The 26,018-nt window shown below is 39.7% G+C and overlaps 1 protein-coding gene across 5 annotated transcripts in view; it reads left to right on the top strand.

Annotated features, from left to right (window-relative positions):
- The window catches only part of spag17 (sperm associated antigen 17), a 268,746-nt gene that overhangs the window by 117,702 nt on the left and 125,026 nt on the right, over positions 1-26,018 (top strand). For all 5 annotated transcript variants that reach the window (XM_048252172.1, XM_048252171.1, XM_048252170.1 and 2 more), the window contains 2 exons: positions 5,785-5,879; positions 10,711-10,769. In XM_048252172.1, the coding sequence (XP_048108129.1) occupies positions 5,785-5,879; positions 10,711-10,769 (154 nt within the window). The remainder of the gene's footprint in view (positions 1-5,784; positions 5,880-10,710; positions 10,770-26,018) is intronic.

Below are 26,018 nucleotides of genomic sequence, written 5' to 3'. Positions count from 1 at the left end.
ACTGCGATGTTTGATTTTAAATTAATGTAAATTTAGCGGGACTGTAAGCTGGCACACGTGGGTGCTCAATGTTTTCAGTGGGTGCCGAGAGACGGAGCACCCACGGTATCGGCGCCTATGACAAGCGTATCTCGCGGTTGCATCCATTACAAACAAACATGCAATGTGAACGTCTGGGATTGGGGACAGCACTAAATGCTCATCTGAATAAGCACGAAGTCAAGCCTTTAAATGAAAAACACTCTTCAATAATCAAAGAAATAAACGCTAATGAAGTAAACTTGTGACCATCAAAAATAGTTTATCGCCTGTAACTCCGTGATAACAGGACGTAACAGGAAGGCATTTGGCTGAGCAACGGAGGTTAATATGCTCTATATTTTGTCCAAATGATGTCTGTCTATCATCGTTGCTTTTCCGGAGAAAACCAGAATGTTTAATTTGTCCTGCGTTTCTTCTACGGGCTGCAAACGGGATTCACTTCGCCGTTAACCAAATATTTCTTTATTAGGGCAGGGCAGGCATATTTCTGGCTATTAAATTATTTCTAAACCAGTCTGCTAAAGTCTGTAGTGAAGTCTGTGTAGGGTTTTCCAGCTCCATTTCTTTTTACGAGACACCCTGCTCACTTGAGACCTCTGCCGGTTGTTGCAGCGTCGTTGCAGCGTCACTGGAAAAATACAAATTAAAGTCGCATGATGCCGCGTGATCCCGCGCGCGGACCGCGAGGGAAGCTGGCCAAGTCGAAGCACTGCCCACTGTACACTGTTCAACTGTATAGTAAATGTCTTGCAGGCAAACGTTACAAAAAGCGTTCATCATGTTTTACAGTGGGTGCTATTTTGAAATCGTCGTTTCACTCACGCTCCGTGTGTTTCACGCAGCTTCGTGAAATGGATTACAACCGTCGCCACTAGGTGGCAGCTTAAGTCCGGTGCGGCCAGAGCCGGATATGGAGCCGTATATGGAGAGCCATATACGGCTTTGGCTGTGGCATCGCTGGTGTGGACTGCCCGTTCGGCGATCCATTTGGCAGGAGCAATGAACTGTCAATGGATTTAATTAACCATACCTCACTTGTTGAAGCTCGGCGGATCAACCTCTGTGCGGCTCTAAGCACTTTATAATAATAATATTAATATTAATAATAATAATAATAATAATAATAATAATAATAATAATAATCAGAGGCATTGCTAGAAGTTGAAAACATTTGTGGCTTTAGCCCAGAAGTAAAACCTCCTATATAACCGGGGGTTCGGGAACATTTTAAAAGTTGGTTTCTTAAAGGAGAATTCCGGTGTGATATTGACCTAAAGTGTGTTGAAACATGATACCGAGTGTGAACGTATGTCTCATAGCCCATCTCGGCTTGTCCCCTGCACTCCAAAATCTGGCGCTAGTTAGCCGATGCTACCAACATCTTTTTCAATGGTGGTGCTTCGGTATCGGGCTAGCCATGCAAATAAATCACTGTTTTACTGTACACCATTTACGAGGCTCAATGTATCTCCACACTTCATTGGTAGACTTCTGAGGGCCCTGACATTTAAAACGAGACATTGAGAAGTTTGAAAAAGCAATGTTAGTTTACTTACAAGACGATTTAAGCAGACAGTATCTTCACGAAGTATGATAAGGGATCAGATTCCAAAAATAATTCAGTGGAAATGCATGGATTCCAGTTTCTTCCAGTAGTAGCAACTGGAATCCATGCATTTCCACGGAATTATTTTTGGAATCTGATCCCTTATCATACCTGTTCATTGTTACTCGTCGCTCGACTTATCGTGACTAAATTCAAGATGGCTGCAAACGCTAAACTTCATGAAGATACTGTCTGTATAAATCGTCTTGTAAGTAAACTACCAGTGCTTTTTTTTCAAACTTCTCAATGTCTTTTTTTAAATGTCCGGGGCCCTCAGAAGTCTACCAATGAAGTGTGGAGATACATTGAGCCTCGTAAATGGTGTAAAACAGTGATTTATTTGCATGGCTAGCCTTGCGAAGCACCACCAAAAAAAAAAGCTGTTGGTAGCATCGGCTAACTAGCGCCAGATTTTGGAGTGCAGGGGACAAGCCGAGATGGGCTATGAGACATACGTTCACACTCGGTATCATGTTTCAACACACTTTAGGTCAATATCACACCGGAATTCTCCTTTAAACATGCAACTCGAATGTAGTTTGAGATGATTTGCGACTGTTCATTATTGTTATTTTTTGTTACTGTTTATTATTTTATATTTATTTTTAGCAGCCAAACTAATGTTGCATGAGTCACATTTCAGATGTGAGGTATTTGCGCATAGTGCGTGTATCTGAGATGAAAGAATGTGATGAGAGGAAGGCTAGAGTATAAATAATGAATAAATAACACTGCAGTTTTTTTAATTAAGATCAACAATATCAGCATAATCCATGTGTCTCTTCACAAATGACCAACACGTTATCAAATCATTCCGTAGCCTTGACTCGATTCAGTTTTATTGCAATGTTGAACTTAACTTCCAGGCCACTGTCAATTTTTACATTTTAAATTTAAAAAATCAGCTATTTAATTAGGGTGCAGGCTACTTGTTAGGCATATGGTGTGTTTTCTTTTTTTTGAGAGAGAGAGAGAGAGAGAGACACACAAAGTTGAAATCATATCTTCATGGCTTCAATCTGGCCTACCAAATATCTGCATAAAGTAGACTACTGTACATCACATCACATCACAAGCGCATCAAACGTGCATACTGTCTCCGAGTGCGTGTTTCAAAGGCCTAGGCTACTTTGAAAAAAATAAGCACTTGAATAATGGTCTAGGAGCTGAAGTTTAGACTTTTTTGTTAGAAAACTATTTCATTTGAATTATGGACTGCCTTTGAATCAAGTTTGATCAGACTTTAAGTTGATATAAGAAAGGTTCAAGATGCTAGGTAGCCTACCTGTTAAGAAATACATGCATTTTTTCCCCATGGAAGTAGACTAATTTAAGAACGGCAAAATATTATTTTTTATAAGTATACTCTGATTTTTATTGATTGTTGCTTTTGGATTTGACATGGCTGATAGGCCTATATTAATTAATGACTGTTAATCAATGGCCTTGGTACGCAGTGACATAGCTATTAGGGATAATGTATAACTTCATAAAAATACATCGGGGTCCAGTTCGCATCGGGGTCCAGTTCGTCCTGTTGGGGCTTATTTTCCCGATAATGACAGGCGTTCTTAACATTATCCCGATTATTATACGGCTACTTGCCAAAATGAGAGAAGAACATTGCGTAATGTCTTTTTAAATGTAATTGTTACCGTTTTCATTGGCTTATACTGAGGAACAAGCTTCGCCAAACACACTGAACTTGAATCCAACATTCTTTAGAATGTATCTGAACAACCGTTTCTATGTGAATCTCAAGCACAAAATCTGTTGCCATTCACAGTGGTCAAGAGACCATAAAATTCCCCCTCATCTGACTTTTGTGCTTTCTGTGCTAATACACCACCCCTCCCCTCCCCTTAATCCACTGAATAGACATCTTATTTCCATCACAATAGCCAGCAGAGAAAGGCCAACACATCAGATCAGCTTGCTTACTTGTGTGAAACAGCAATGTGTCATTAACCTGTTGCGTCACAGGAGAAGCACCACTTTACCAGAATTTAGAAATAAAGTATCAAAAAAACATCAAACCCATGTTTACCCATGTTTACATGTCAGCAACATTAACATATAGCCTATAAGCCCTATAAGTGTTGACTCTCACTGTGCGCAAATTTTGTGTAAAATATGGACACGAGACTTCTCCTGCCCATTGCAGTGTGCGTTTCAGTGCCTGTGTTTCATGAACTGAATTCTTAAAAGAAAAGGTTGGACAAAAGGATACACAATTAGCCTAGGCAACACATTTATATTTGATTTAATTGCTGGCGATCGTGCCTCTACCGACACTTCAGGTAGGGGCGGCCACAGCCTAACCTCAGTGAAACGCTTGTAAACCTTAAAAACTTTGAAGGCCTACTAAATGGCTTGGGCAAAGGTAGCAAGATAACATGGTAGCCAGATAACATGGTCAGCTATGTTAACTTGTTACAATGATAATAACATTAACTGACATCTTTTTAATCGTACAACTCAAGTCAATTTCTGTGCCGTCAGCTGGTTTAGATGGTGCAAAAGTAGGTAGACGTCTGATTATCAAGCTAGCAGTCCAAATTATTAGTGGTTATGCTATTTAGGTGTTTGTTTTTTGGGTGGCATATAGGTTCAGTGCATGTTCTAGGCCTACAGACAATTTTGACATTTAAACATGATATCAGAAAGTGACAAATCTGCAAGCAGCCACATCTGTCAAAGACTCGTCATCAATCGTGAAACGTCATCAACCAAGCCAGTTAACATGGAAGCCAGTAGCCATGTACTGTAACACCGGTCCCCAAATATAAGACGGGGTAATAATTCATTCAATTGCCTGCCAGTAGGGCTATCAGTCCACCAGCAAGACATTGTTTTGATTTAACTCAATGAAATAAGACCTCTTAATATTTTATTATATTGGTTGGATTAATACTGTTGGCAAAGACTCCAACACTCGCTCTCAAGCTCATTCGCTTGCCACCCCTTCGAGCTTAGGCTGAAGCAGGCTACATTTAAACACAATTGTTGCCGCGACTCAAGGCATTCCAGCCTACGAATTTAATAAAAAGTAAATAATGCAACAATTAACAATAACTCAATGTAGGCTAGGCCTACTTGGCTACGCAAAAGGGTTTCCATTACATCACAGCCCCTGTTCAATGAACGGCTATTTGTCTCGTAATATATGGAAGAATATTAGACTCAAAAGTTTTGTACGTGTGTATCACGTTTTGAAACGGTAGAAATTATTTGTAACTGTAAAAATGATCTGTACAAGTAATTGTCAAAATTACAAATATGCCCTACTCTTACAAATATATTCTATAGGTACGGATCGGTTTTACAGCTACAAATCATCCTACAGTTAAAAATATTTTACCATTACAAACATATTCTACAATTACAAATCACTATTCTACACACAAAAAGTTGTCCTACAGTTACAAATATTTTCTGCAAGTGCACAGACTTTTGCACCACCTTAGGGATGAGAAGTGTCTCATATGTATTGTGTGTGTGTGCATCAAGATTTGTAACTGTAAAACTAATTTGTGATTTAACAAAAAAATAACACGAACGATTTTAAGTATTACTCATATGTCCTTCACTTACAAATATATTCCACAGGTACTAAACCTTCCACAGTTGCTTGTCTTTGAATTACAAAGCTATTCTGCCATTACGAATCTCTGCTGCTCGCACAAGTATTTTCTGCAAGTATACGGATACTTTTCAGACTGTTCTGTTCCTGTTGAATAGCCAATGGCGATGCTCAGGTTGTCAAATAAGCCATTACTTCAATTCATCGTGTTTCCTTACTCTCTGATGACATATGGTGATAATTTTTGCAATGGTTGCAATTCATTTTCCATTATTTCCTACACACTGGTCCTTTAAATATGAACATTTGTTTGTTGTCATTATTGATGTTTGATATTGTACTTACAATATTGTTATTATTTTGCTTAATGTTGGTTTACCATCTTTTAAAAACTGTTTACTGTTCATTTTAGGTATAAGGTTCTTAGTCTGTAAGTCACTGGACAAAAGCGTCTGCCAAATTCTATAACCATAACTGTAACTATTAAATATATGAACCTTCATGAAGACTTATTTGTGACTTTCACTGATCAGATGTACTATAACTATCATAGGAATTATTTGGAGCATGTTGCTAGCAGTTTGAGTGGATGGAACATGCAGATAGGCAGAAGCCCAGACGTTGCTGTGCTCCCTCAGTCTTGTGCAGGTAATACAAGTACTCACATGCATTTTGCTAATACTGTTACTGTGCAATCCACTAGATAGTGAGAATACTTACATTGTGCTTACTGAATTTTCAGACACTGTCACTCACAATGAAAAATATATTTTAATGGCAATTAAACTGAGATGATTGAACAGCAATATGGTTATTCGTCATTAAAAGTTCATGAGCATGAAAATGCACTGTACTGTTCTTCCTAGGCTTCTTAATATTATTCTTCCAACCACTTTTTCGGCATCCAATTTAACTTGAACAATTTAACGTACAAACTCTGTTCAAACTTTGTAACATAGGTCTTCTAAAGGACTCGTGTGGTATGACTTTTCAACTTTGTAACTTTTATACTTTTTAAACTATTAATTAAAAACTACTCAAAATTTCCCCATAGACTTAACATTGGGCTGATGACATCACAATAGGGCCATTACGCAATAGGGCTTATTCGCAAACACCGCCGCAGCCATATTGTTGATATGACATTCCAGTTCTATGGGCTATTCTATGTGACAATCACCTGTAGCGCGTAGATTTGATCGGAGCAGAGCACAGTAGCCTAATGGCTTTATCTCGTCAATATCAAGAGTAGATAAACTTAATAGCTGTGGACCCATATCTAATAGACTCAATAGCATTAACAGAGCTTAAATTTCACTGCGGGATTGCGGGTATTGCGCATAATTTGTTCAAGTCCCGCAACTCTAGCCATCATAATGCGAGAAATTCCGCGATACACTTTTACAGCCTGTCTGATGACGTTAATATAGCCAATCATTAAGTGTATGGAATGCGGTGCTATTGACCGGACTGATCAACTACCGAGTTGAATTGAACATAGCCTCATGCAGGCACACACACACACGAGAGAGAGCGAGAGAGAGAACCACTTTTGCGCTTACGCAAATAGGCTACGCTACCATGGCAAACTTTTACATCTGGAAAGAGCCCCTTGGTAACTATCCTGCTAGCTCAGGTCACCGTCAACACTTGATCCCAGAAAGATTGTCTTCGACATGTTAGTTTTTTGAACATTTATTGTATCTAATGACATAGAAAAACATAATGATTTGCATACACATACCGCACTATGCACAACTTTTATTCACTAGCGACTATAGCCTAAAACCGTCAGGGTTGAAGGGGGGCTAATTACTCCATAGAATTACTCTCATGTATTTTCTTAAAGTGACAGGCACTCAATTACACCTACTCATCAGCAATGTGCACTCAATTGGACCTACACACCACATTAAAGATATGCCTAAGTGTTATAGGTTAAACGTCAATATGAGGCATTCAAATTACTAAATATGTTTAGCTACTAGTAATTACTAGTAAAATGCTATACTTTAAAAAAATGCATTATTAAATAAATACACTCTATATGAATTCAAAAATATATGATAGAAACATATCACATAAGCTATCATTTTCAGTGTGTGTTTGTGTGTGGGGAGAGAGTCAAGCAGAATCTAGGATGTCCACTGTTGTGAATGATCCCACTACAGTATATATTACTGATGACGTCAGGGTGGTGGGGGCCCCAAAATCAAACACTTTTTTAAAAAAAGTATCGAAGTATTGAAATCGCAATTCTTGACTTGGTATCAGAATCGACCCCCCCTCCCCCCCAAATTGTGTAAATCCCCCCTACATGAATAACCTAAGGGGGGAATTCCCCCCCATTTTGAAAAATGAATTTTAAGCCCTGATTAAGTAAAGATCCGTCATTATTGTCAGTTGTAACTTACCCCGATATTTATAGCCTAACTGTCTTGTTCATACATCGGCACACGTCGCAGCTGGAGGCGACAAGGCGTTCAAGTCGCTTGAGTCAAGGTCGGCAAACTTATATTTGTTCCACCAACGACATTGTCTAACATTGCCATGATCGCAGAGAATAAAGCTGCATCTCATTGGACTGCAATTGTATCTTGCGTTTGCCTGTTGCTTACAACCTGCAACCAAGGACTTTGCTAAAGTAGTTTAAAGTAGGTTAGCCAGTGATCGTTCTTGTCTGATAACTTCTAGGAGGATCTATGATGCAACTATATGGTCTTGAGGCAGAAAAGGCTATCATATTTCTCTGTAACATTTCCAAAATCCAGGTGAACAAAACACTATACAAATCAGAATTATCTATTATCAATTATCTGATATCTTTCTCCGCTGAGTTTGTTATCCTATCTAGCCACAAGTCTCTCCTGCGCTGACTCAACTCCTCAGTCTCATTCTCTTCTCATTCTCTGACCATCTGTCAACATAGAGCATTGAAAATAAGGGAGATTTTCCGGGTTACTCACCCAAAATACAGGGAAATTTCAAAATTTGTCTTTCTGTTGCTATCCCTCTGCTGAAAGCAAGAATTCGTACTACAAAACTGCTGCAGGAAAATATTAAAACAGGAAGACTGGAAAAGCTGGAAAAAAGTTGACAGGTATGTTTTTGACTATGGGCCCTATCATGACATTCTAAAGTGCATCGTCACTCGTCAAAAGTCTATTCAAATTTAGTAGGATGTCCAGTTCACATTGGGAGGGGTTTCGTTATCAAACGTGGAGCGCATGGCGCAACAAGGTGTTCCTAGGTTTTTTAATCAGTCATATGGGTGTGTTTGGGGCGTAACATCATTTAAATCTGTCATTCCCTTTAACGGCACAAAGCGCGATATGTCAAATAAATGCATCCGTATTTTGGCATTCAACGGTGCATTTGAAGGAGGCTGCTTGCGAGACCGTATGAAATAGTCATTCTTAAACCTAGCATAGCCTTCACACATTTGCAGTCGTCTATTATTTGAACTCATTGGCAAAGTGAAACTAACTTCACCAAGGTGTGAGTCAAAGAAGACAGTTATATGCAGTTACTTTCACTATTGACTGACAATGGGTTACCATCGAAAACATAGGCTGGAAAAAGCAACACTTACCCTAATAATGCTCAAATGACTGAATAAAACAACATTTATCCTGCAGAGGAGTTGCTTATATCTCGTGACAGTGCGTCTTCAGCTGTGCTCCATCGTGTCTCGCCTCTCCCCTAATCACTTTTAACCGTCATTACCAATTTGCAAATGATGGTGAATAACTACTCATCATGAGATGTACAGTATTTCGTAATATCTTTATTCTAATTATGTTTCCTATTGTAATCGTGCAATTTCTAATGCTTTGCATGGACGTGCGCTGGTGTGCGTTCATGAATGATAGAAGGATGGTGCGTGCACCTGCCAATATGACTGTTGACATGCGCTCTTAAAATAGCATATGAACAACTCGCTATTGACTTCTGACCAGGTTTAGGTGGTGTGCGATAGCGATTTTTAGACAACACGCCAGGCCCTCCCTAGGTTATTAATTGCCACACCCCTGGGCGCGATGTTTAAAAAATAAACGTGCAAAATACCGAATTAAACTTTGCGCGGGTGGAAAACGAGTTTTACGCCATGCGCTGGTGTGCAAAATACAGCCCAAAGTTTCTGACTAGCCAATAAAGGCTATACTAAATAAAAAAAATGCCATTTATTTCTGTAAGGCGCACACCACATATGTCTGTAAATTGCTCAGCCCCAGAGAATCCCTCCACCATGGCAATGATATTGCCAGATTCAGGACAGTATGCTCTACACACACATGTAAGGCAAATCGACCTGCCAGCTTGCAGTGGTGAGATACATTTCAAAGTTTAAGAATTTTTATAATACGCTTTTTGTATTTTTATTATTTAAAAATCAAAATTAAATCAATGCAAGTATTAATAAATGAAATTGTGGCAGATTTGGGTAGCCTAGACCCTGCTGAAAAAAACAATATATAGCATGTGTGTATGGCACTTACAATGAGGTTACTAGACTACACATCCTGTTCAACTGTTTCCTCTGCCCACAACTGTTTCAAAATAAGTCCTCACTACAATAATTCCCTATTAAATAATTTAACCATTTAAACTATCCACCTATTTAACTGTTCAGCCATTCCAACTATATTAACCCTTTGCAGACCGCGCCGAACATTCAATTTTTTCATACTCGATGGCCTTATGGCACAAAAAGGCTTATTGTGTGATTATGCTACATGACAGAGATATAATTTACCCATCATTATAATGTGTATCATCAGATGACATATGTATATACTAACCTAGCAACAGCCTAGCAACCACCTTAAGTACCCTAGCAACAGCATAGCAACCATGTAAAATACGCTAGCAACAGCCTATTAACCATGTCAAATACCCTAGCAACAGCCTAGCAACCACTTCCACAGTTACAACCAGGAACCAATATAGCAACCAATGAGTTTAACCTAGCAACCAGCATAGCGACCACCACAACTAACCTAGCAACAGCATAGCAACCATGATACATACCCTAGCAACAGCCTAGAAACCACTTTTATGATGACAAACTAGCAACCAGCATAGCAACCAACATGATTACCCTAACAACTAGCATAGCAACCACCATAACTACCCTAGCAACACCATAGCAACCATATGATTTACCCTAGCAACAACCTAGCAACCGCCACAATGTCAACCTAGCAACCACCATAGCAACCAACAGGATTACCCTAGCAACCAGCATAGCAACCACTTAATTTGGCATACCAACTATCATATGTACCCTAGCAACACTATTGTAACTATATCTGCATCATTTGTTTTTACTCTGTATGATATTTTACATCATATTTTTTCATTTTCATGCACTGGTAATTCTTTGGAATTGAATTTCTAGTTATTGTTGTTTTTTGTTATTTTCCTCTTGTTTTATTATGTTTCTCTTTCCATCTCTTTTTATACCATACTGAACAAGCTTCCCAAGCAACATCAGAGGAAAGGCCAGAGACATACATACATGAGGAATCATTAAAGGTATGATCAGTATATTTTAAATGTAAAATGTAAATGGATCATTTAAGGGGGATCTAAAGGCATTTCTGTTCAACATGCACTTAGTTCTTTAAGCGCTTCTTATGCGTTATGGTTTGCATAATGTTGTTTTATTTCCATTAGGCTGTTGATTAATTTGACATTATTGTTTATTATTGATATTCTCCTTAATGTAGTCTTACCCTCTTATTGTTTTTATAGTATCGATTGAATGGACATTATTTTTTATTATTGCTTTTTTCCCTCATTTTCATTGTTTATTTTATTGATTGAATTGACATTGTTGCTTATTATTGCTATTCTCCTTATTATAGTATGACCAACATTCTAATCTGTTCCCTGTTAAATTTTAAATATTATTAGGGCCCGAGCACCGAAGGGCGCAAGGCCCTATTGTTTTTGTAAGGATTATTATTATTATTATTATTATTATTATTATTGGGGGCCAAGCAGCGAAGCTTGATTAATGTCACCTGCGTGATTAATGTCACCAAGTTTCATGATGGCACCTCAAGCACTCTAGCGCCACCAACAGGCCAAAGTTGGACATACGTTCACATACGTAACTTTTGACCCGTATGGCCGATTGTCAAAAATGAGGTATCGTTGGAATCCTTGGACCAAGCCGAGTTCAACGCACTCTATGACGTCATTTTCCGCCATGATGGATTTTCCGCCATTTTGGATTTAATCAAAAACACTAAAAAGTTTTCACAGGTCACAAATTTTGTCCAATCGACACCAAACCTGACACACATGATCTTCAGACTAAGCCTCACAAAAGATACTCCTTTTCGTCTTCGGAACTAAAACCGTTTGCCCGTAACAGCCAATCAAAACTTGCGGCGAAGCCGCCAAACAGGAAGTGAGCTCATATCTCAGCAACCCATTAATCTATCATAACCAACCTTTGTACATGGACTCAGGACCCAATCAGGGGGACGCTCAAGAAATCTGGTGACCTTTGACCTCTAGGGGGCGCTGTAATTTAGAAACATGCCTTTTGGCCTGTAGCTGCTGTTGTGCTTAGAATTAAAACACACTAGTGGTGTCTGGTAATACTGTTGGAGGTCCTTAGGCCGACCCAAGCCAACTTGTGATGTCATCGTAATTGATTCGGCTGCAATATTGGATTTTATCAAAAACACGTACAAGTTTTTGCAAGTCACAAATTTCAGCGGATCCTCACCAAAATTGACAGAGACCATCTTCAGCCCATACCTTATCAGTGCATTGCTTTCTGGAACAATTGACAAAAGCATTCACCCGTAACAGCCAATCGAAATTTGCGGCGAAGCCGCCAAACAGGAAGTGAACTCATATCTCAGCAACCCTGCCATGTATCATAACCAAACTTACTACATGGATTCATGACCCCATTAGGAGGACGCTCGAAAACGTCGGTGACCTTTGACCTGTAGGGGGTGCTGCAATTAGCAATATTGCATTTTGATCTGTAGTTGCTGATGTGCTTTATCGATCTTTTATTTTTTGATGTGAAACTGATGAAAACATGTTCAATCCAGTTCATTCTAATGCATGCGTGGTGGGGTGGGACGGGCAGGGGTGATTAGGTGGGGGGCTGGCTGGCGGAGAAAGTGGCAATTCTCAGCCCTGTTTCAGCCCTACAAAATCAGTTATGTTTTGATGTGACACTAGTTGAAAGTGTTTGAACTTGGCGGAGATGATCTTCTGCCCGAGCCGCACAAAAGATACTTGTCAGATTTTTCAATTTCATTTTTGTTTGCCCGTGACAGCCAATCAAATATGGCGATGAAGCCGCCAAACAGGAAGTGGACTAACATCTCCGTGGTACTTTGAGTTATCATAACAAAACTCGATACCATTAGTCAGGACACTGTCCCAATCACTCACAGCAATTTTTATGCATATACATTGAACAGTCTAGCGCCACCACCAGTTCAATGCTGGACATGCGTTCATGCGCGTGATCCTTGACTCTTTTGTCTGATTTTCACAATTGAGGTAGCATCTGAATCCTTGGACCATCCCGAGTTCATCAACTCCTATCCAGTCACTTTCCGCCATATTGGACCTCCGCCATATTGGATTTAGTCCAAACTCTACGAAAAGTTTCAGCGGTTACGAATTTCATCCGATTTTCACAGAACTTGGCGGAGATGATCTTCTGCCCGAGCCGCACAAACGATACTTGCCAGATTTTTCAATTTTGTTTGCCCGTGACAACCAATCAAATACGGTGACGAAGCCGCCAAATAGGAAGTGGACTAACATCTTCGTGACGCTTTGAGTTAACATAACAAAACTCGATACCATTAATCAGGACACTGTCCAAATCACTCACAGCAATTTTTATGCATATACATTGAATGCTCTGGCGCCACCATCAGTTCAATGCTGGACATGCGTTCATGCGCGTGATCCTTGACTCTTTTGTCTGATTTTCACAATTGAGGTAGCGTCTGAGTCCTTGGACCATCCCGAGTTCATCGACCCCAATCCTATCACTTTCCGCCATATTGGATCTCCGCCATATTGGATTTAATACAAACTCTATGAAAAGTTTCAGCGGTTACAAATTTCATCCGGTTTTCAAGGAACTTGGTGGAGATGATCTTCTGACCGAGCCGCACAAACGATACTTGTCAATTTTTTTAATTTACAGTTTATTTGCCCGTGATAGCCAATCACACATGGCTATGATGCCACCTAACAGGAAGTGATCTAACATCTCAGCTACGCTTTAATGTATGAAGTCCAAACTTGGTACAGGGACTTGGTATCTGATTGTGAAGACGCACTAGGAAATTGGCATCATTTGGCCTCTATAGGGGGCGCTGCAATACAGGAAGTGAGCATGTATCTCAGCAACGCTTAGATGTATGAAGTCCAAACTTGGTATAGAGACTTGGTACCTGATTGTGGGGACGCACTAGGAAAATTGGCATTATTTGGCCTCTACAGGGGGCGCTGCAATACAGGAAGTGAGCTTGTATCTCAGCAACACTTTGATGTATGAAGTCCAGACTTGGTACAGGGACTTGGTATCTGATTGTGATGACTCAATAGGAAATTGGCATCATTTGGCCTCTATAGGGGGCACTGCAATACAGGAAGTGAGGTTGTATCTCAGCAACCCTTTGATGTATGAAGTCCAAACTTAATACAGAGACAAAGTAGCTGATTGTGAGGACATGCAAGGAAACTGGTCTCATTTGGCCACTAGGGGTGCTGTAATACACAAATTGAGCTCATATCTCAGCAACTCTTTGGTGTATGAAGTCCAGGGACATGGTAGCTGATTGCGAGAACGCACAAGGACATTGGTGTAATTTTCGCCTCTAAGGGGCACTATAACAAAGTAAATGAGCTTATTTCTCAGCCGTTCTTTATCCAATTGCAATCAAACTTGCTGTTAGTGCTTGCTCATGTCATGGCAACGCCATTCCTGCTATAGCACACTGCTTGGCCCCCACATTGCTGCTTGCAGCTATATTTATTATTATTATTATTATATTAACTTTGTCTCAGAGCGTTTTCCTTTTTTGAGGTGGTTAAGATGGGTGAAAAGTCTTGAAATTTGGCACACACATCAGGTGTCACATAAAGCAGTTAGGTACAAGAGCTTGGCCCGGCGTGGGCCCAGGGACTCAGTAGCCCCCTTAGGTGATTGAGGCAGTGGTTGGCACATACTTTCAGCTAGACGCATCAAATTTGGTAGGTGTGTGTATCTCCCCAAGATGAACAACTTTCGTATGTTCATTGCATTAGCCACGCTCAACAGGAAGTGAGGTATTTGGGATTTTGTGCGGACTAAAATGTCATGAATCGTGATGCCAAAAGAGGTGCTTCCCATGGGTGAAAACGCAGGAAATTTGGCACACACGTCAAGTGATACAGTGAATAGACAGTGAATAGACAGGGATAAAAGCTTGGCACCGGGCGTTGCCCAGGAACTCCATAGCGCCCCCTTATGTCACTGTGACTTGTGGTTGGCATATAGTTTTAGATACACACACCAAATTTGGTGGGTGTATGTAACTCCCAAAAACATGTTTTAACTTGTATTAACATGCCATTAGCCACGCCCACAGGAAGTGAGGTAATTTAGATTTTGTGCGTTGTGGACATGATCAATTTTAACATACTCCTCCTAGACGGTTGATCCCATTCATGTCAAAGTTTGTATACATGACACCGAGATGTTCCTGATTATAAATTGTGAATCTTTTTTTTTATATGTTGTAATTTGACGAAATGGCGAAATTATTACAGTGCATGAAAATGCACTGTACTGTTCTTCCAAGGCATTTTATTACAGTGCATGAAAATGCACTGTACTGTTATTCCAAGGCTTTTTCTTCTTCTTCTTCTTCTTCTTCTTCTTCTTCTAACGCAGTTAATGCAGCTTAAACCGTTTAACGTAGAAACTTCATTCAAACTATGTTGCGTAGGTCTTACTTAGGACATGTGGGCTTTGTATTTTTCATTTTTGTAACTTTTATACTTTTTAAACTATTAATTAAAACTAATCAAAATTTCCCCATTGACTTAACATTATGATTATGACATCACTGTCACGGCCGTTAAGCAATTAGAATCCTATGGCAGGTGTTCAGGCCACCTGGACCAACTGCCAGTCTCAGGCTTTAAGCATACAAACTGGCCCTATTAAGACTACACATCCTGTTCAACTGCTTCCTCTGCCAAAAACTGTTTCAAAATAAAAGTCCTCACTACAATATTTCACTGTTAAACAATTTAACCCTTTAAACTACTGAACTTTTTAACTGTTCAGCCATTGTAACTGTTATTTGTCATCAACTATGACTCCTACCCACTGTAGCTAGTTAGCATGCTAGCATGTTAGCATGCTAGTTAGCATTTTTAGCAAAACTGTTAAAAATTATTAGCTAAGTTAGCTAAGTAACATGGTTAACATAGTTAACATGTTAGCATGTTAGCATGCTAGTTAGCATAGTTAGCATAACTGCTAAAAATGATTAGCTAAGTTAGCTAAGTAACATGGTTAGCATAGTTAGCATGCTAGCATGTTAACATGCTAGTTAGCGTAGTTAGCATAACTGTTAAAAATTATTAGCTAAGTTAGCTAAGTAACATAGTTAACATAGTTAGCATGCTAGTTAGAATAGTTAGCATACCTACTAAAAATGATTAGCTAAGTTAGCTAAGTCACATGGTTAGCATACTTAACATGTTAGCATGCTAGTTAGCATAACTACTAAATATGAAAACATTAGCTAAGTTAAGTAACTTGGTTAACATTATTATCTTATTATAACTGCTAGCAAACATTAGAGCCATTCCAACTGTCAGTTATCGTCAATTATCTACCTGAATAATTTAACCATTTAAATTATCCACCTATTTAACCGTTCAATCATTCCAACTATATTAAACCTCATCTACCTAGCAACCAATATAGTTTGTTTTTACTCTGTATGATATTTTACATCATATTTTTGCATTTTCATGCACTGTATTTCCTTCAGGAAATGCTTTTCTAGTTATTATTCTTCTTCTAACGCACTTAATGCAGCTTCAACCGTTTAACATAGAAACTTCATTCAAACTATGTTACGTAGGTCTTACTTAGGACATGGGTGCTATGTATTTTTCATCTTTGTAACTTTTATACTTTTTAAACTATTAATTAAAAACTAATCAAAATGTCCCCATTGACTTAACATTATGATTATGACATCACAATACGGCCGTTAAGCAATTAGAATCCTATGGCAGGTGTTCGGGCCACCTGGATCAACTGCCAATCTCAGGCTTTAAGCATACAAACTGGCCCTATTAAGACTACACATCCTGTTCAACTGCTTCCTCTGCCAAAAACTGTTTCAAAATAAAAGTCCTCACTACAGTATTTCACTGTTAAACAATTTAACCCTTTAAACTACTGAACTTTTTAACTGTTCAGCCATTGTAACTGTTACTTGTCATCAACTATGACTCCTACCCACTGTAGCTAGTTAGCTAAGTTAGCTAAGTCACATGGTTAGCATAGTTAGCATGCTAGCATGTTAGCATGCTAGTTAGCATTTTTAACAAAACTGCTAAAAACGATTAGCTAAGTCAGCTAAGTAATGTGGTTAGCATAGTTAGCATGTTAGTTAGCATTTTTAGCAAAACTGCTAAAAACGATTAGCTAAGTCAGCTAAGTAACGTGGTTAGCATAGTTAGCATGTTAGTTAGCATTTTTAGCAAAACTGCTAAAAACGATTAGCTAAGTCAGCTAAGTAACGTGGTTAGCATAGTTAGCATGCTAGCATATTAACATGCTAGTTAGCATTTTTAGCAAAACTGCTAAAAATGATTAGCTAAGTTAGGATAATCCTTGTATCCTTGTAAGTAACATGGTTAGCATAGTTAGCATGCTAGCATGTTAGCATGCTAGTTAGCATAGTAACTTTGTTAACATTATTATCTTTGTTAACATAGTTAGCATAACTGCTAGCAAACATTAGAGCCATTCCAACTGTCAGTTGTCGTCAACTATCTACCTAAATAATTTAACCATTTAAACTATCCACCTATTTAACTTTTCAGTCACTCCAACTATATTAAACCTCATCTAAGCAACCAATATAGTTTGTTTTTACTCTGTATGATATTTTACATCATATTTTTGCATTTTCATGCACTGTATTTCCTTCAGGAAATGCTTTTCTAGTTAATTTTAATACCCTTCTACATAAACAATAAATGTGTCATAATTCACCATGCATGGCTTGAAATGTTTTAAATTTCACAGGTCATTGAAAACCATGTTAATGATAATATTCACAGGCCCATAATGCATGTTTGGCATAGTGCCACCAACTGGCAACAGAAAGAATGACAATTATACTGATGTCATATGATCAATTTGTACATACTTCTCCTAGACGGTTTGTCAGATTCATGTGACATTTGGCAAATATGGTGCCAAGATGTCGCTGATGTTAAATTGCGAAGGGATTTTTGATATGTTGTAATATGTCATGATTTTAATATCTCACCAAACAAACATAAAGTAACAGTGAAATGAATGGTCTGAAATAAGGTTAACAGTGCATTGAATGAATGGTCTGAAACCTGGCCAAGTAGGAAATGTGCCAGAAATCAGGTTAATAGATATTATGATTATGATGATATTCAGACACCCAATGGACCTGCCTGGCATAGCGCCACCACCTGGCCAAGTAGGAAATGTGCCAGAAATGGACAATGCCTTAAGTGACTGATCTGAAACTTTATAAAATATTGGATATCATTATTGTGATGATATTCACACATATAATTCATATGCCTAGCATAGCGCCACCATCTGGCCAAACAGGAAATATGCCAGAAATGCTCTATGCTTTGAATGAAAGGTCTGAAACTTCTCAGGTTAATAGATATTATAATTATGATGATATTCAGGGACCCTATGGGCCTGCCTATCATAGCGCCACCACCTGGCCAAGCAGGAAATGTGCCAGAAATGGACAATGCCTTAAGCGATTGATCTGAAATTTTACAAACATTTGGGATATCATTATTGTGATGATATTCACATGTGTAATTTCCATGCCTACTGTAACATAGCGCCACCATCTGGCCAACCAAAAAGTGTATCAGAAATGTTCTTTGCTTAAAATGAATGGTCTGCAATTTCTCAGGTTAACATATATTATGATTATGATCTATGATCTATGATTATGATATATTTTGATTATGACACCCAATGGGCCTGCCTTGCATTGCGCCCCCACATGGCCAAGCAAGTAAATGTGGCAGAAAATAAAATACAAAAACACATAGCACACGCATCAACTATGTACATTTCACAAACGTACCACGTCGGTGCTTTGTTTGATTCCGACATGTCACGGGTTGCGGCCCGCAGGTGCTCGGGCCCGCCATTGCCGCTTGCGGCTATATTATTGTTTTTGTATTTGTATGTCGCTTTGGACAAAGCATCTGCCGTATTCCATAACCATAACCATAAGCATAAATCAGGTTTTTAGGCCAAGTATACTTGCATATACAAGGAATTTGGTCTCTGCATTTATCCCATCCGTGAATCAGTGAACACACAGAGCACACAGTGAACACTCAGGGCCATATGTACGTATATTTGTGAATGTAGCGTTATCAGCGTCATGGACAAACCGCAGATTGAGACCCAAGTTTCCGTTATATTTATCAAACTAGTGTAAACTGTGTCTTTCTCTGCCCATAAACGCAATTTACGAACGTCCACTATGGACTATGGAAAATTGGTCAAATCTAGTAAGTGAATGACGTGAAAGTGAAAGTAAGACATTCAAAAGGCCAACGAAAGTTAAGGTTGCTTTTGATAGTACAAATACTTACAAAACTGGTGCTCTAAATAGCAATTCTGTTGTTTTTGAAAGGTTCTCTTATTGACGCATTGAACTGCAATTTGGATTAAAGGAGAATTCCGGTGTGATATTGACCTAAAGTGTATTGAAACATGATACCGAGTGTGAACGTATGTCTAATAGCCCATCTCGGCTTGTCCCCTGCACTCCAAAATCTGGCGCTAGTTAGCCTATGCTACCAACAGCTTTTTCAATAGTGGTGCTTCGGCATCGGGCTAGCCATGCAAATAAATCACTGTTTTACACCATTTACGAGGCTCAATGTATCTCCACACTTCATTGGTAGACTTTATTTTTGGAATCTGATCCCTTATCATACCTGTTCATTTTTACTCATCGCTCGACTTATCGTGACTAAATTCAAGATGGCTGCAAACGCTAAACTTCGTGAAGATACTGTCTGTATAAATCGTCTTGTAAGTAAACTAACAGTGCTTTTTCAAAGTTCTCAATGTCTCGTTTTAAATGTCAGGGGCCTCGGAAGTCTACCAATGAAGTGTGGAGATACATTGAGCCTCGTAAATGGGTGTAAAACAGTGATTTATTTCCATGGCTAGCCCGATGCCGAAGCACCACTATTGAAAAAGCTGTTGGTAGCATCGGCTAACTAGCGCCAGATTTTGGAGTGCAGGGGACAAGCCGAGATGGGCTATGAGACATACGTTCACACTCGGTATCATGTTTCAATACACTTTAGGTCAATATCACACCGGAATTCTCCTTTAACACCTGCTTTAACAAGGTGGAAGTATTTAGGCGCAGAATAGACGTGCGCGTTCAGGAGCAGTCTTTGTACATATCGCGGAATACATAATTAGGCGCTCTTTACGCTTCCCCTCCCATCTTTTTACGCTAAACTCCCACTTTCACCTGGATCCTCCCATGAATGCATATGCATGACACGAAGAACGCAATTAGCCATTTTCAGCTACCGCGACAGGCAGTTTGCGCTTTTACATCATTGCGGCCTGTTTGTACATACCTCGCAATGATTTTACACACACGTTGCGAAACAAATACGCCTGAAGTGGGCACAAAAGCGTTAGTACAGTGGGTCCCAGTTAAGTTTGGAAGGGTTCCTTCAGGAATCACGCACCCCATTTTCTCAGCAGAAATGGCACAAACTGCAGTTGACACAAACAACCACAAGGTGTCACTTTGGAGTTCTGCCACTACTATTTTTGATGCGACTTGACTTACTGCTTCCATGATGCAGTTTCCAAGTCAGTAGAACAATCAGAGAAAGCTGAGCCATTACCAAACATATATGATAATACAATAGCGTGAGTTTATATATCATACCCTATTTGTCACGGTTACTTGACAAAGATAGATTTGATAGTGTAACGATAAGCACATGAGACTTTCAGCGGGGGCACGGGAACTTAAATTGATCACGGTAGTTTAAGCTTACACTTGACAAAACATTCAATTATGAAAATGTAGATGCAATTGTTGTAAGATGGTGCAGCTCCTTTAAGAAAGCATTGTGCGCAGGGATGGAGAGAAAGCGAGAGTGTGTGTTAGAACTTAGATGCGTGTGGAAAAAGTAGACGTGCTGTTGAGACTGGAGCGAGTCATATTCAAAATAATGCAAAAAATAAATCCGCAGATAAAACCAATTATCCTCATTCATTGCAACCGCAGCATGCCTGCTTGCCGACGTTCAAACTAAAAAGATGTCAAAGCAACTTTTGCGTTTGAATGTAGCACGATTTTTTTTAAACAGTTGGACAAATTATTTAGCTAATTGATTATAGCCTGTACACCAGCAATTGTTGAACATTTACCTGTACAAGTACATTGACAGTAGCCCAGCCTAATAAGCATGTTGCATGTTGTAGGACTACTGTAGAAATTTCATTTAAATTGCAACCGCATGCCTGCTTGCCGACGTTCCAACGACAACGAAAAAGATATCAAAGCAACAAGAGGATTGAGACTGAATGCTCCGATCATAACCGTCTAAAAAAAGTGTTTTTTCTTTTCTTTTTGAGCACGTCCGAATCCCAGGACATAACGCACTGGACCTTATAATAGGCTCGAGATATAATTCCAAAGGGGGCAGATAGGGGCCTACTGCACTTAAAACTTAAAAAGATTGAACGAAGCTTTCCGAAATTTGAAATTGCGATCAAGACGGCTCTGGTCATCCCATACCCTCCCCCACTTCCTGTAGCCTACCATTATGACTTGTTGTCGTTTTGGGACATTAAGCTTTTTCACGAGCAGTGGGGGAGCGTGGGGCACAAAGTAACACTTTTTGGTAGACAGAGGAGGGTTCTCCGCGCTTCTGTCGTTTGGCGACAATCCGGTGCAACCAGGCCAGGACAGATATTTTAGAGAGAAGGAGAGACGCCGGTGCAGCTCAGATGTCTTCTTAATTTTCTTTATTCTTTAGTAAAAGGTGCAGAACATGATTAAACTTTGACTAACGTTTCGATGTGTCGATGTTTTTGACTAACGAACATCGAAACGTTAGTCAAAGTTTAATAATGTTCTGCACCTTTTACTAAAGAATAAAGAAAATTAAGAAGACATTTGAGCTGCACCGTCTCTCCTTCTCTCTAACACTTTTTGGCTTTGGCTAAATATTTCTAAAATCAAGTAGCCTACAGTTGTAACAGCGCGTAACAGTCGTTTTACTCCCCGTATGCGCCCATTATAAAGAACGTTTGACGTGTCCCAAAAACAGCTATCAACACCTTGCAAAAAATGCAAGATAGGCCTTTATATGGCTCTGCTCCTGCCTAGAATCGAACTCAGAGCTGCCTGAAAGTTGCAGACCTGTTCTGGAAATACGCGCATTAACCCACTCGACCGTCAGACAACGCTATCTGCTTCGAGTAGGCCTATTGGGTAGGACTGTAGCCTACACTGGATGAATGCTATCATTTTGTTATCATTACTGTTAAGGAGATGCTGTAGGCAATGGCTATATTTAACCTCATTAGTGTAGTAAAACAAATCAGAACTATTCACGAGGTTTCTGGGCAGCATATTTATGTTCTGTTAGCAAGCGAACTTCTCATGACTGCCGACAAAGTAGCCTACTGCCAGCTGACGAAGCTCTCATTTTAAAACATTACTGAGAGACAGGCACTGTACAATCAAGACATCTTGCCACTGAATCCAAAACTATGTTTAACATTATGTACAAAGCTTATAGGCTACAGTGGACTAGCATGTTGCAGGGGCTGCTAAAAACACAGAGAAACGCACTGAAAACTCGGCCAATCACAGCCCTTGCTGTCGAATGCTCCATCCGGTTCGACCATGGAACGCCACAGCGGACTATGCTGCCCCCAAGCGGCTGCAGTTGTACTTACATTTCACCCAGCTGCGTGAATCACCTTGATGGTGAATGAAGTGTCAATTCTTAACTGGGACCCACTGTACATCTGGCCCACAGTGAGGTGAAGCACACACTAACCCAGAGCAGTGAGCTGCCTTGCTACCGCAGTGCTCAGGGAGCAGTGAGGGGTTAGGTGCCTTGCTCAAGGGCACTTCAGCCGTGGATGTGGGCATGGGAGAGCAGTGCTTCCCCCATCCACATTTTTCCAACTGGTCAGGGATCAAACCGGCAACCCTTCGGTTACAAGCCCGAATACCTAACCAGTAGGCCACGGCTGCCTCATATATATATTTCATATATATTTAATTTATTTGTTATGTTTATATTATATTTATATTTAATTAAGTTAATAATAAGGGTCTACTTTTTCAGAGATAGCCCCCTATAGCCCCTTACTAGTTGCTGCTCAGCCTTGCCATGCCAGCCTCTGATGGCCATATGCTTAGAAGAGCATATCGGCATTTCATTTTATTCTTTATATTATTCTCAAAAGCCATTGCCTATGTGTCCCAGCATTTTTAAGCTCCCTTGCCTCTGACAGCCGTAGCTGGAGGCAATATGCTTTCACGTTGTCCATCCTGGGGTGTGTTTCCCGTACAACTACGGAGGTTAGCTTTTATCGTTCAGCTAACTAACATCAAAATTACGACTGTTTCCCAAAACCGTCGTACTTACATAGTACTTTGTAAGTTTGAACCATGATAGTTTCCAAATTTCAGTAGTCTGGACTAAGGTGGTTAATGACGTATACGGTATTAACCCTTAGAACCCGATTGACGCAAAGTGCGTCAAAAAACACACCCTTTCTTCTCCGTTACATTGCTCCGGAACTGTTCATCGCAGCGAGATGAAACCTTTATTGCATGACAGAGCAGAAGTGGGGCTTTCCAACGAGACTACACACTTGTCTGTACGTTCAAGTATGAACATTTAAAAAAATCATGAAATTAAATCAAATTGCATCATATTTACAGTCTATACTTCTCTGCGTTCACCTGCACACCCATTACTCTCGTTTGAATTACTCGCGAACCCGTGATCGCATCGATATGGCAAGCATATCAGATGAAAGAGGGGGCACAGGGCTATCCATTGGCACCATGTTTATCGATCCTTCTGTCTTATAAAAACAGACGAAGTGACAGCAAAATAATAACTTCATATAGCTGGACTTACCCCACATTTTTGTCTGTTCTTGTGGCAAAGCATGTTTATAATCCAACGCTATCATGTGTTTCTCAATGGCAAAGCATGTTCATATTCCGGTTTTGAGATCCTAGCAAATTCCTGCATGGCATCCAATTCAAGGCTCACATTGCATCCCAAGTTGTTCAACAAATAAACACCTTTTTTGCCTTTACTTTGTTCATGGCAATGCAGTAAAAAGTTGAGAATTATTATGACTGCATACACATAGGCACGCAGGCTAACACACAACCTCGGGTCAAGTCAGGTCAGATCAGTTCGTGTCACAGATATGGAGCGCAGAAAGGTCATTTTTCATCACTAAATAAAAAATGGCATTTATTTCCGTAAATCACACAGCACATATTTCTGTAAATTTACATGTATATTTCTGTAAATACAATGTATGGTGGTTAGAAGTGTAAATATCAAACAGAAACCTAAATCTATTTAGAATTATTCATTTGCACACAAATAACTGGCGTCAGTGACGTCTTGAAGTGACATGAAGATCCATGAACTATGCTCCAGGTCTACCACAGGTCGAGAGGTGTAGTTGTAACTACATAACTTTACGACAGTGTACGCAAACGTTCGTTGGAACTATGGTTTTGGGAAACACTTGTGTAGCTTAAAGGACTAGTTCGGTATTTTACACTTAAAGCCCTGTTTTCAGATAATATATGATTAAATAGAACATTTAAGATTGAAATTTGGACACATGCTACTGTCCTGAGTCAGTTTCGAGTGGTCAAGGGTGTTCACTGATATGCTCACACAAAAATCGCTGCAAAAGATTCTTTGACTTTGACTTGTTTTGGATGTGCTGTGAGGTACGGTATTACTCCGCCGCCGGAAACGGATATGGGGTTGTTTGTATTCTTTCTGTAGTCTTATGCAGTCGCGGTATCGTAGGCTACGCTATCCAAATTATTGTCACTTCCATGGCTAATGCTAAAATGTCTTGGAACTTGCACGATGTGAATGATAGCCTACGTGAATCATTACGTTTTCATCATGAAAGTTCCACAGCCAAAAAAATTGTTAACGTACACAATCATGTAGCCAAATTATTCATGTAGGCTAGGGTTAGTGTTAGGCTTATGATGTGAACATGACAGGTTATGGACATAACAAATAAGTTAATTTTCCGCCTGTTACAAACGTTACGTTACAAATTGTCAACCTTCAAAGTTCTTCCAACTCTGTCGTCCCAGGAGGTAATGTGGGAACCACTGTATTTCTCAGGCGAAAGAGCTTTTTGAGCTTTTTCGACCTCCAGCGAAGTTCAGTAAAATGCAGACCGCAGAGACACAGTGATCAGCTTTCTGCAGATCCTTAACAGGTGTGCTCACATCCAACCCCAGCAACTCCAGCCACAACTTTAGCCTTTCTGGATCGTTGAAAGGAAGTCTGTGACAACTTTTTGCCACGAATTTTCCCGCAATTCGGAACTGCACAAAATCGCCCCATTTTTAGCTGTCTGTTGAAAAATACTTCAAGACAGCGATCTTTTGCTACTTCTGTGTATTCAATGAAATGCCAGTGGTTTGCTTGTAATTGGCAAGTGTACGGTGTAAGGTGCATTATCGCCACCAACTGGACTGGAGTGTCTATTTTTCAAGCTCTCAACGGAAGAATGTACGGGTGTGAGGCGTTTGGAAAAATAGCTCCACAGTTTTACAACGAATGGTAAAACACCTGTTGGAAAGCATCTTTTGCAGCGATTTTTGTGTGAGCACATCAGTGAACAGCCCTGACCACTCGGTGAGTTTCACGTCTTTGTAAACGAAAGTTTAATGCGTTTTAGGAAGGATTGTTCCAGTGCACCTATGCAGCGTTGTGGAGGTGGGGGAGTGCTACCACAGAAACCGAAAATTCTCAGGACAGCAGCATGTGTCCAAATTTCAATCTTAATTGTTCTATTTAATCATAAACTATCTGAAAATAGGGCTTTAAGTGTAAAATAGCGAACTTGTCCTTTAACAATGCATCGGACTATGTAAGTTGCACCACCATAGTTCAAATTATCGTTTTAAGAAACAGTTGTGTCGTACTTACATCGTTCCAACCATGTAAGTTTACTAACATAGTTGCTAACTATGCTTTTGGGAAACGCACTCCTGACAATGATGGAGAAATCTGGAGATTTTTCACATAGATCTTCATTTCTCTAGGTCACCGAGTACTGTCGGTACGAAAAAAACCAAAAGCAATCGGTTTTACCTAGCTCAAATTCTGCAACCAACAGCTGAAGTAGCCAGGCAGCAACAGCACTACACTAGTCTGGGGGCATGTTCGTAAGCC

This window comes from Alosa alosa, chromosome 9 (assembly GCF_017589495.1).
Source record: "Alosa alosa isolate M-15738 ecotype Scorff River chromosome 9, AALO_Geno_1.1, whole genome shotgun sequence".
Classification (NCBI taxonomy): Eukaryota; Metazoa; Chordata; class Actinopteri; order Clupeiformes; family Clupeidae; genus Alosa; species Alosa alosa.
Note: the sequence above shows the minus strand (reverse complement) of the source record. Positions and strands in the feature narration are given on the sequence as shown.